Source organism: Bison bison, unplaced genomic scaffold, assembly GCF_000754665.1.
Source record: "Bison bison bison isolate TAMUID 2011002044 unplaced genomic scaffold, Bison_UMD1.0 scf7180017864468, whole genome shotgun sequence".
Taxonomy (NCBI): domain Eukaryota; kingdom Metazoa; phylum Chordata; class Mammalia; order Artiodactyla; family Bovidae; genus Bison; species Bison bison.
In genome coordinates this window covers 385,756-397,588 of record NW_011495029.1, presented here as the reverse complement: position 1 = coordinate 397,588, position 11,833 = coordinate 385,756, and the positions used below count along the sequence as shown (strand labels likewise).

Here is an 11,833-nt window from a genome sequence, read left to right as displayed (position 1 = left end):
CGGCGCATCAACGAGGCCTCTGGGCTCTACCAGATGTTCAGTGTTCTGGCCGACGTGGTCCTGCTGAAGGAGTGAGTCGTCCTCCCCGTCTCCTGCCCCCATCCCCACCAGCTTACCCCCCTACTCTGTCTTGCTCTTCTTTTCCTGTTGCATGTGTGGAACAGCCCAGTGGTTCCTTCCTAAGATGGAGAAGGCTGGGGACTGGGGTGGCAGAGAGGGAGGGGACTGGGCTCTTCTGGGGAAAATCAACATCATGAGCTCTGCTGACAGACGGATTGACAGACATGGGTATGACGACAGCTTTGCCACTTTCTACCAGTGTGATCTGGGACAGGTTATCCTCTCTGAGCCTTTCTTTCATCTGCAAAATAGAGCTAATAACATTGACCTTGCAGGGCTGTAGGAAGGAGTAAAGATAACTGGTGGAAAGCATCTGGCACTAAACACATAAGCAGTGGCCTGCAGCGATGACAGATGACCACCTGTGGGGATTTAAGAGCTCCCTGGGCCAGCCAGCTCCTTATCAAAGAAGTGATAAGCAACAGATCACAGAGGTCACTCCCTTAGAAGGAAACCTTCAGGAGCAGGGAAGGGAGCAGAGCTGGGGGTGGGGGCGGGGGAGTGTGTGGTCTGAAAGGACAGGTGGCAGGTGAGAAGCCACAGAAGGAACAGCCTGGTCCAGAGCCAGTGGGTGCAGCAGCACACCAGGTTGAGGGACATGCAGGAAACTCAGAGGTGCTTAGAGCAGAACCTCCCTCATCACGCTTGACTCCTGTCTCTCTCACACCCATTCACCACTCACACCATTCTTAGATCCTGTCCACTCTACCTTCAAACTGTGTTTAGAACCTGCCTGCCTCTCAGTAGCCCCACCACTGCCACCTTGGTCTGGACACCAAAAGCATCCCCCTCCTGCACTGATACAGCAGCCTCTCGCCTTGGCCCCCATGGTCTGCTCTCAACACGGTGGCCGGAATGATTCTTTTAAAACTTGAGTCACTTTGAATTCACCCTTTTCAGTACCCTCTGAAGGCCCTCAACCCCACTTCCTGGGCCAGGAGACTTTCCCATCATGGCACACATGGCCCTCCTTGACCTGCCCCTGCTGACCTCTCCTGCCCCTCACTGTCGGCTCCACTGGGGCCCCACCAGCCTCCTTCCTGTCTCTGGAGCACTCGGAGGCCTTCACTCCCTCGTAGGGCTTCTCTGTCACTGGTCTCAGCCTGTCTCACCCTTTCCCTGGACACCCATTCAGGTTCCTCCCGGCTTTCTGACACCTGTAAGTCTAGGCTCTAGTAGTATTCAGGTGAGATGCTCGGATCTCATCAGTCTGTATGCTGTTTGATGGCCGCTTCTAGGAAGGAGAGGTGGTGCGTGCACAGCACACACGCTCCTGTCACCTCTGCTGAAGCACCCAGGGTCTCACCCCAGTTGTGTGCCCCTGTCCCCAGGAATGCCACCACCTTTGAGTATCTGGAGGAGTTCCCCATGCAGATGCTGGCACAGCTGGAGACGATCACAGGAAAGAGGGCGAGGCACGGCCTCTTCGTCATCAACATGGAGTATGGCCGGAACTACTCTGGGCCCGACAAGGACGTCTTCTTTTCTGACCGCTCTGTGGGGCACATGGAAGACGCCTGGCTGTCCAACTTCCTCCATCCTGTCATCTACTACTACAGGCACCTCCCCACCGGTGAGCCGGGGCCCCCCTCAGACCCCAACACCATTGCGCCTTCATGCGGTACCCTCAGCTGATGAAAGGGGGAACACCAGGGGCCCTGCCCAGAGTCTCAGTGGAGCAAGTGGCATGAATGATCAATGCCGTCCCCAGATTCTGACCCACAGCAGGCCACACATGGAGTGCCGTGATTGCCTCCAGTAGTAAGAGGGACAGTGTTGTCACTGTGTCCAGAGAAGGCTGACCTTGGAGTGAGACGGGGGATGGAAGGTGGTCTGGAGACTGACTCTAGGGGGAACAGCAAAGGGACAGGAGCAGATTAGCACAGGAAGGGAGCAGGAGAGCTGGGCAGTGTTCCCAGGGTCGTCCTTCCCTCGCTGTGTGACCTTGCACCATTACTTGACCCCTCTGAGCCTCAGCTTGCTCGTGTGTGAAATGGGGTGGCAGTGATACCCTCCATGTAAGAGGAGAATGGATGAGATAACACAGAATGCCAGCATGGTGCCCTGTACAGAGTAGTTATGGACAGATGGCCTACCTGGGGAACACAAATCCTGCCTCCGAACTTGAAGGGATATCACCTGGAAGAGGATGATCTAAAATTAGGGGTTGTACCAGAGGGCAGAGGAAGTGTCAGCGGGTAAAAGTGACAGGAACCCAGGTTCACACTCATAAGCAGCAGCTCATCCTGAAAGCTGCCGAGGCTGGGACAGGCCCCTCACAGTTTCCTGGTACAGGAATGGTCATGGCTTGGTGCCCTGTGATGGGGACACACAGAGGGGCACCCCACCAGATAGGAAACTGGACTAGAGGGGCCCTAAGACCCGTTGGAGACAGGACCCAGAGCCTACTCACAGAAAGACCGTTTCAAAGCAGCCGCAACAGATCTCAGTCCGTGGAAGTCTTAGAAGCAAACCAAGTTCAAGTGACTGGTCTTAGTTCCTCCCCCTGACACCACAGGAGTGAGTCTGGCCTAGTCCCTCTCCTTCACATCAGCCTTTCAGACATTTGGAAGGACAGCTGAACCAGCTGACCAGAGGGGTGTCAGGAAGGTCAAGCAGAAGAGGATGGGGGGGCAGCACCGGGCTGCAGCTCTGGGAAGCCATGCACTCGCTCTGAAGTGGTGCCCTCTCCTCCCCACAGAGCAGGAGGTGAGGTTCCGCCCGGCAGGCTGGCCGCTTCCGAGGCCCTCAGCCCTCCACCACGTTGTGGAAGATTTCCTGACGGACTGGACGGCCCCGGTGGGACACATCCTGCCCCTGAGGCGCTTCCTGGAGAACTGTTTGGATACCGACCTGCGAAGCTTCTATGCAGGTAAGTTAAGTTCCCAGGAGGACAGAGAGACTGAGCTGGAAGGTGAAGAAGACCAGGTAGACCAGCGCCCTGTGGAACTTTAGGACGCACGTCTGGAAACCCGCACCTGAGACGTCTGTCTCCTGTGACCCCTCCCAGTACAGCACACCTGCAGACACTAGCGCTTCCCAGGTAGCACTAGTGGTAAAGAGCCCACCTGCCTACGCAGGAGACATAAGAGACGCAGGTTCGGTCCCTGGGTCTGGAAGAGCTCCTGGAGGAGGAAATGGCAACCCACTCCCATATTCTTGCCTGGAAAACTCCATGGACAGAAGAGCCTGGTGGGTTGTAATCCATGGGGTCGCAAAGAATTGGACAGGGCTGAAGCAACTTAGCATGCATGCATGCAGACACTGAGTAAAACGTCTTCTTTAAAGAACTTACAGGAAAATAAGGGAACCCCCCAGAAGCCAGACACTAAGAAAAGCACGCACACACACCGGAGGTGGTGATGTCTGCTGGTCATCAGGGGTCTAGAGCCTGCGTAACTGACCAGCACTTGGGGATGGCAAGGCGAGGCTGGAGCAGGGTAGGAGGTCCGTATGTGTGTACTTAGTTGCTCACTTGTGTCTGATTCTTCTACGACCCATGAACTATAGCCCGCCAGGCTCCTCTGTCCATGGGATTTTCCAGGCAGGAATACTGGAGTGAGCTGCCATTTCCTTCTCCAGGGGATCTTCCCAACCCAGGTATCAAACCCGTGTCTCCTGTGTCTCCTGCATTGGCAGGCAGGTTCTTTACCACTAATACCACCTGGGAAGCCCTAAGAGGTCGGTACAGAAAACCTCAAATAAAGCCAGGGTCTCAGTGGGTAAGCTAGGAGCCAGAAAGCACTCCCAGGAGAGACAGAGGAGATGCAGGATTTTTCGCTCTGTGTAGAGTGCAGGGGGAAAAACCTCCTTTGAGAATTTCCATCCACTAGGCCTCATTCATATGAGTTTGGGGCCAAAGTTCACACTGTCATCTTGATGCAGAAATCACAGGCATCATTGCAAGTCTTCTGTGAGGAAATAGACTATAAAGCCAGACCTCAAAGAATTCCCACAGATAAAGTTCTCTGGAAGATGAACTCCCAAGCAGAAATCACTAAAACATAAGAACTCAAATGACCGTGCGGGAGTGTCAACAGAAACAACACTGTTGGATCAAACCTACAGGGACTGTATGAATTGGAGTGGTCAGAGAGAAGATGTAAAGTATGTATAGATTCTGTGAATAAATAAAAAAGGGGTTACTAAAAACAGAATGGAAGGATATTGAATGGGCAATTTTGAGAAAGGTCCAAGTAGAACCTCTGGAAATAAAAGTATCAACTTGTAATTAGAACTCAGTGTCAGGGTTAGTAGCACATTAGACATAGATGAAGGGAAAATTGGTGAATTGGAAGACAGCTCTGATAGCCGAACCCAAAGAGGGACTTGGGAAGAGAAGTCTCATGATTCAGAGGCAGAACTGACTGAAACAAGCCAGAATTTTTTAACTTTAAAAAGTTAATTTTTTACTTTTTAACTCTCCGAATTACTAGGATAGCCATTTCTTTTTTCTGTTCAGCAAATATCTGTTGAAACAGTGGTTGCATATCAGGCACTATTCGTATCAGACCAGGTTAGAGATGGTCAGTCCTTGGCCTACAGGTCAGAGAGCAAGAATCCTTCAGCTCACCTTGAAATAAAAAATGTATGTACCAAGGGAGATGGCTGAAAACAGTACTTGAAGTCAACAGTCTAAATGTATGTAGACGCTCCAGCAGGGGTACTTCAGAGAGCAGAGCTAAAGCAGCTTTGAAGTACCAGTATCCTGCAGACATCAGCTCTGACTGTATGCTTCCATAGGAAATTGTGCATTGAAGGTCTAGAGACCTCAGCTGCAAAATGCCTACCTATTTCCTGAGGTTTCAGGAGCACAGAGATGCTGGAACCTTTTAGGGGGTGTATTCCAGCCCTGAGTCATGGCTCCCACCAGTCCATCACCACAGGCCCTTTGAGCCTCCTGGCTCCTACCTCCTAGATATACTCAACAGTACAAGCCACCAAGTATCACTGCCTTGAACATGCAAGACTCCTCCCCCAAAGGGCTAGCTGGCAGAGGTGGGCTTCCCCTCCCTCCCTTTAGCAGATGTGCAGCTGCTAGTTCTGGCCCCAGATCTGCTGGGCTTCTCTGCCCCTTGGCCCTGCAGAAGGGGTGACGTATGTCATAGTAGGGGGTGCTTGCCAAAAGGCTGCCTCACTGCAACCCCTCCATCGTCTCCTACATCTGCTGTCTTCCCTACTCAGAGAGGGTGGTTGTGGCCCATTCTGCCAAGGGCCCTCTGTACTGGAAGTCAGAGATAAGGTGGGAAATATTTTCCTGTAGCACTCCCAGCCTGATCACTCATGTGAGCCTTATAGCACCCTTTATCATGTGCCTGTTTACTGAGACAGGAGGTCAGGATGGTTCTCTGACACGCCATCTTCCCATCCTGTCTCTAAAGCCCTCAGAAGCCTGAGCCCACATCTGCTTAATCCTTTGCTTTTTTTTTAATTTAAAAAAATTTTTTTATTTTATTTTTGGCTGCACTGGGTCTTCTTTGCTGTGCGTGGGCTTCTCATTGTGGGAGCTTCGCCTGTCACAGAGCACACGCTCTAGGCACTCAGGTTTCAGTAGATCCCAGCCCCCCAGGGTGGCTCCCGGAAGAGAAGGCCGAGGAGCTGCTCCTGAGTGGGTGAGATCCCCCCGCCCCTGCCAGTGACGCCACCCACAGCAGCATGCAGGCCCCCATCTCTGGGAGCTGGGCCATCTCTTTGGTTTGCTTTCCTTTGGAACTTTTTTTTCCCCATAATGTCAAGGCGGCTCCTAGTCTTACAACTTCAGGGAGGGATGGGGTCCACGGCTACCCAGGTCAGACATGAGATACCCAGAACAGTCGGCCCCTAGGCTCAGAGGCTGGAGGGAAGCAGTGAGGCCACGAAGGCATCAGCAGCCCCTCCCCTTGCACCTGTCCCCACAGCTCTCAGCCCATCTCCTTTTACTTCTGTGCAGAGTCCTGTTTCCTGTTCGCCCTAACACACCAGAAGCTCCCGCCCTTTTGCCAGCAGGGCTACCTGAGAACGCAGGGGCTCGTGGGAACTGAGAGCCTCCGTCAGCACGGCGTGGAGAGCGGGCTCCTGTGGGACTCTGCCACCATGGGCCAGCACCAGGGGGCCAGCGACCAGCGGCCTGGCGACCACGGGCCAGGAGGGCACCCTCTGGCTCCAGGGCCTCCGGTCTCACCTTTCAACAGCAACAAGGAGGAGCTCTGACGGGCGGCTGCTCCCACTAGGCTCACAGTCAGCCTTCCTCTTCCCCGCAGTTTCGTGCTCCCACGTGATTGCCAAAGACCCCCCTCAGATCATCGCGGTGACCGCACCAAAGCCACACAGAGGACACAGATGGGCTGAGGGCGGCCACACGGTGGTCTCCCCTCCTGTTTGGTTCAGGGATTTCTGGGAAGAGGGGTCCAGGGACAGCATCATCTGCCAGATGGAAGGGAACCGCCTTCCACGCCAGACTTGTCTGCAAGCCAGATATCAAGAACACCAGGCTGGCCTCAGCTCCATCCCCGTCAAGTGCCCAGTGTTCCTCTTCTGAGGCCCCTGGATTCCGCCCACCCGTGGAGCGTTTCACAAGTGCAATCCACCCTCATCTTCATACGGGTTGTAGCAGGCACTTTAAGACAAAGGCTCTAAGGTCCTCCACCAAGTAGGGCAGGTGGGGCCATTACCCCCTGATGAAAACACCAGCTGAGAAAGGTCAGGTGATCTCCGGGGTCCCAGCCAGGAGTCTGAGAAGCCCTAAGGCCGGCCCTCCTTCACCATACTGCCTCTCCGCCCCCAGCTCTGCTTTCAAAATCCCAATGCGGGCAGAGAGAGGACAGCTCCCTGCAGGCTGTATTATTTAGGCGGGTCTCTGCCAAGCTGCTCTCTCCCCAGGACCACCCTCCCTGACTTGCCTTCCCCCTCTGTTCTCTCTCTCATCCCACTCCCCTGCCCTTTGGCATTCCAAACAGCGCCTCCTCGCCTCTGCCCTGCCAGATCAGGTTTTGTGAAATGGTCGCCATGCTGGCTATCAGTGGGGATTCTCTTGGAGGTGATTCACCCCACTGTTCCATACAGAACCCAGCTTAGCATGGGCAAGAAATCATTTATAAATGAGTTTGTAAGATAACTATGATGAATGTAGTTTCTGGTTCCCTGAGCTGTTCTGGCTTTTTTATTGTCCCTCCTCACCAGGAACCTGTCCCTTCTTACCCTCTCATCAGGTATTTGAGTCCCATTGATGAGTAAGCCATGGGAAAGCATCTGTACAGAAAATCATGGTGGTTTCCTCAAAAGCCCGGGATCACAGGTGATAGCTTTCTCACTGGTTCTTACCAGTAAGTCCTTCATGTGTCCACTTAGAATGGTAGGGACACAAGCTTTCCGGATCCGCTGCCCTTTACTTGGAACAGCTTCTTCATGACAGCCAGGTCCAAAATCCCTTACCCCCGGCACTGCTGTCTGTGCTCCAGGTATTTGCAGTCACAACAGTGAGACTCCAAAAGCCTGAGCCTGTCAGGGAGGATGTGTTTACCCCATGGCAAGACTTGGCATAGTTTGCAGAGAGCTGAAACTTCTCAGTGAAGGGTCTCTCCCTAATCCCAGGCTGTGGAATTTGCTGTATTTCACACTGTTTACAGGTAACCAAAATTGGGTCCCATTAGTCCACCCTTCCTTTTCCTAAACTTTTTTTTAAAAATAAATCTTTTGGGATTTCCCTAGTGGTCCAGTGGTTAAGACTAGTATGAAAATATTTAATTAGGCCTGTACCCATATTTGGAGAAGGCAATGGCACCCCACTCCAGTACTCTTGCCTGGCAAATCCCATGGACAGAGGAGCCTGGTAGGCTGCAGTCCACGGGGTCGCTAAGAGTTGGACACGACTGAGTGACTTTACTTTTACTTTTCACTTTCCTGCATTGGAGAAGGAAACGGCAACCCACTCCAGTGTTCTTGCCTGGAAAATCCCAGGGACAGGGGAGCCTGGTGGGCTGCCGTCTATGGGGTCGCACAAGAGTCGGACATGACTGAAGCGACTTAGCAGCAGTACCCATATTATCAAATCCTGTTACACACATCTCACCTACCCAGTTACTAAAGGCTGGCTGAGCACCTGGTTCGAGGTGCTGTAACGAATAGTTGACTGACACCTAAGTACGTGACATCTGTTGCTCTTCCCGTCATGTGCCAAGTTCTTAATTCCATCAAAATATCACCAGCCTTATTTGTGTTTAATAAGACGTGGTTCAGCTCTTACTCAGCCAATGAGACACACATTCCCTGGTATTTTTCCTGTAAATTAATAGTTGGCTTCAGAGAACTACTTTTTCCTGTGAAGATCACTGCTGCATTGGCTGGAGTCCTATCTACATCTTGCTTGCTTCTAGCAACCTACCCTCCCCGGCCCCCGGGACCTGTTTTGTAAATCCTGGCCCCTGAGCGCCCATTGCCTTAGGCATGGCATCTTTGCTGTCTGCTATCTTCCTATTGTGTTGTATGGACTCATGTGTCCTTCATTGCCTCAGTTTCTTTCCTTGTCAAGTTTAGACAGCCCTCTAGCAGATCTTGTTGTTTCCAGCCAGATCAAGCCCCTCTCCTAGCTAAGGCCTGACTTCATCCATTCATTCTTTTTGAAAATATTATAAAGTTACACATGCAAAACAGACAAATCAATGAAACAATAGGCCAGAAGCAGAGCCTGTTCTAAGATGGAGATGTTTTTTAAAGGGAATCACAAATCAGTGGAAAAGATTGTACAGGATTGTGCAATAAATGATGTTGGACTGGAACTTTCCTGGTGGTCTGGTGGTTAAGACTAAGTTCCCAATGCAGGGGGTACAGGTTAAATCCCTGCTCAGGGAACTAAGATCCCGCATGCCCTGGGCATGGCCAAAATTAAATAAGTAAATAAAAATGATGTTGGACCAATGGGTTACTAACTTGGGGAAGAAAATCAATCTCATTTAGACCCCTATTTCATATTATACTTCAACATTAATTTCAGATTGATTTTTCAAAGCCATATAGAAACTAGAGGTGAAGAGGAGGTACTATAATAAAAGAAAGGACTTTCCAAGTTTAGAAGCAACAGAGTAATTCCCCAGGGGAAAAGGTTTACCATTTCTAGGTACAACCATCCTGCTAATATACCTATTTTAAAGAAAATGATAAATATTAAAAGGCAAAAAGCATGGGCAAAAATAATTATGGCAGAAAACAACATACATAAAATAAATAATAAGCAAATTATCTTTTACATTAAGAACAGAATGAAATGAGAAAAATGGAGAATAGTTACATAAACTATGGTACATTCAGCCCATGAATATTGAACAGCCCTCAAAAACTCTAAAAAGTGGTAAAAGACTACATAACATTGATACAAGTACATGTGTGACAAAGTTAAGTGAAAAGCATCAGGATACGAGAGTGTAGTTCCAACTGCTTGTAACTATATAAAAATAGAAAACCATATACAAAGGAAACTGAGGAGGTTTTAGGTTTGCAGAGATTTTTTTTTCCTTTTTCCTCTTTTGCCCAAATTTGGGTTTATACTCCATGGTGAAATAAACTCATTTATTTTAAAAAACCATCTCTGTTTTTGGACTGTAGAGTTGCTGGGGGCAGGAGGGGCTGGGAGCCCTCGGCAGGGCATGGGCTCTGCCACCCGGTCCAGGTGGTGCCACTGGTGCCATCTGCTGGCCCCAGTTGAGAAGACACTGCATCAGGTGTCGGGGGAGAAAATGTGCTCGGTCTAGAGAAGGGGACTTTAAGTGACGTGTGCTCCTCTCCTAGACTCTTTGGGCTGATAGACCCAGCTGGACACCACCAGTCTCTGGAAGAATCTTCCCTCCCAAATGACAAGAAAATGAATGTAATCTCAAGGTTAATATGAGCCCCAAATTCCTTTGGCATGATAAAAGTGGGGTGTCCCTAAAGCCTTCCTGGAAATCAACTCACCAAGAAATGAATTTGTCTGCTAAGCTCAGCATAACACCTAATCATTCACTGAGTATTTACTATATGCCCAGAACTGGTGTGGCGATTTTAAAGGTATGTCCACAAATTATTAGATACTTATCCCCCAGAGAGGTGGAGCCTCACCCCCTCCTGTTGGGTGTGGGTGGACTTAGTGATTCATTTCTAGCAAATAAAATACAGCAGAAGTGACAAGATGTCATTTTCAAGATTAGGGTATAAAAAAGACTATGGCCTTCATCTACCAAAAACTGTGCTTTCTGTCTCTCTCTAGGAGTCCCTCGCTCTGAGAGAGGCCACCTGTCATACTGAATGTGAAGGGACATCCAATGTGGAGCAGCCCATGTGGCAAGGAACCAAGCTCTGCCCACAGCCATATGAGTGAGCCTGGAAGCACACTGTATCCCAGTCCTACCTTCGGATGACTGCAGCTCTCGCCAGCAACTCACACACAGCCTCATGAGAGACCCTGAGCCAGAACCACCCAGCCAGAATCAGGCAGCTGCTTCCTGTTTGCTGATCCACAGAAACTTCAAGATAATGTTTGTTTTGAGATGCTGAATTTGGGGGGTTATTTGTTATACAGCAATAGACAAGTAACACATGCATGAAATAGCTTGCTATATTAATTATCACCACAACCCTAAGAGGTACTAGATATCACTCTTCCCATTTTACAGATGAGGAACCTGAGGCAGAAACCCATTACATAGCAAGTCAGTGATGTGGTGTTTCAAAAATCCACCTCCTCTGAGCCATCCTCTAAATATTAAACCATTAAAGCAACCATCTCCTTATTACTGTCCCTATGAGTTTCCTTCATATGGACACTGGGTTATAAGAAGTCAAGAGACCAAACAGTTACCAAACCTAGCAAAGTGTGCCCATAGGAAGAAGAGAAGTGTCGAAATGCTGATTCTACAAAAGTATCCTCAAGAAGAGTATGAATCCACTCCACCAAACCAGACATCTTGCGATGCAAGTAGGGTGGGATGACTCAAGAGAAGAGGACGGCTCTGGAGTCCAGAGCATCAGCCCTGATGAGGCTTCAGCCTCAGGATCCTCGGTTCTCTCATCAGTTACATCAGCCCCAAAAGCCATGTTGGATTCTTCCCTAGAAAAGCAACCAAAGTCTGCATCATTTCCCTACAGATGCTTATATTTTTTAAATATGGTAAAAATGCTGACTGGGGAAAGCTTTTTGTCAGGCTGTGGGCTTTAAAAAAAGCATTGACTTCAGTCTGGCATCCCAGACGGAACGTAAATCTGCTACAAAGTAAGTCGATGGGCAGATATATGAGATGCTTTAGCCCAAGTATTTAATCCAAGGACATCACACGACTGATCCATCAACCCCAAAATAAAAAATGGCATGCAACAGATGTATTTAAGCAGGGAAGAAAGGACCAACAGACTGTCTCACTCCTACATCTACATGAATAAGACTGATTTGCCTGCTCTTCTGGAGAAAGTCCCAAGTTTAGTGCCAACTGCAAAATCCTTCAAAAGTCTGTCACCGGTTTTTTCAATCTCTTCGAAATATTCCATCTCAGACCAGTCTCTCAAATCATTTCAAATCATATAAATTAATTAAATGCAGAAGAGTGCCACCAACAGAAAAAAATGGCAACGTAGTATCAAAACGTTCAGTGTGTTATAAGCCATCATTGTAGGTTAGAACGGAGAAGGCAATGGCACCCCACTCCAGTACTCTTGCCTGGAAAATCCCACGGACAGAGGAGCCTGGTAGGCTGCAGTCCACGGGGTCACT

At 49.8% G+C, this 11,833-nt stretch overlaps 1 protein-coding gene across 2 annotated transcripts in view; it reads left to right on the top strand.

The window, feature by feature from the left end:
• The window catches only part of FOXRED2 (FAD-dependent oxidoreductase domain containing 2), a 19,782-nt gene extending 8,001 nt beyond the window's left edge, over nt 1–11,781 (top strand). Inside the window, exons 7-10 of one of the 2 annotated variants that reach the window (XM_010860542.1) lie at nt 1–71; nt 1,452–1,693; nt 2,822–2,992; nt 10,337–11,781. In XM_010860542.1, the coding sequence (XP_010858844.1) occupies nt 1–71; nt 1,452–1,693; nt 2,822–2,992; nt 10,337–10,374 (522 nt within the window). In that variant the 3' untranslated portion in view covers nt 10,375–11,781. Of the gene's footprint in view, nt 72–1,451; nt 1,694–2,821; nt 2,993–6,049; nt 7,837–10,336 lie in introns of those variants that run through there. The other variant, XM_010860541.1, reaches the window with a different exon arrangement.
• The last annotated feature ends 52 nt before the right edge of the window (nt 11,782–11,833 follow it).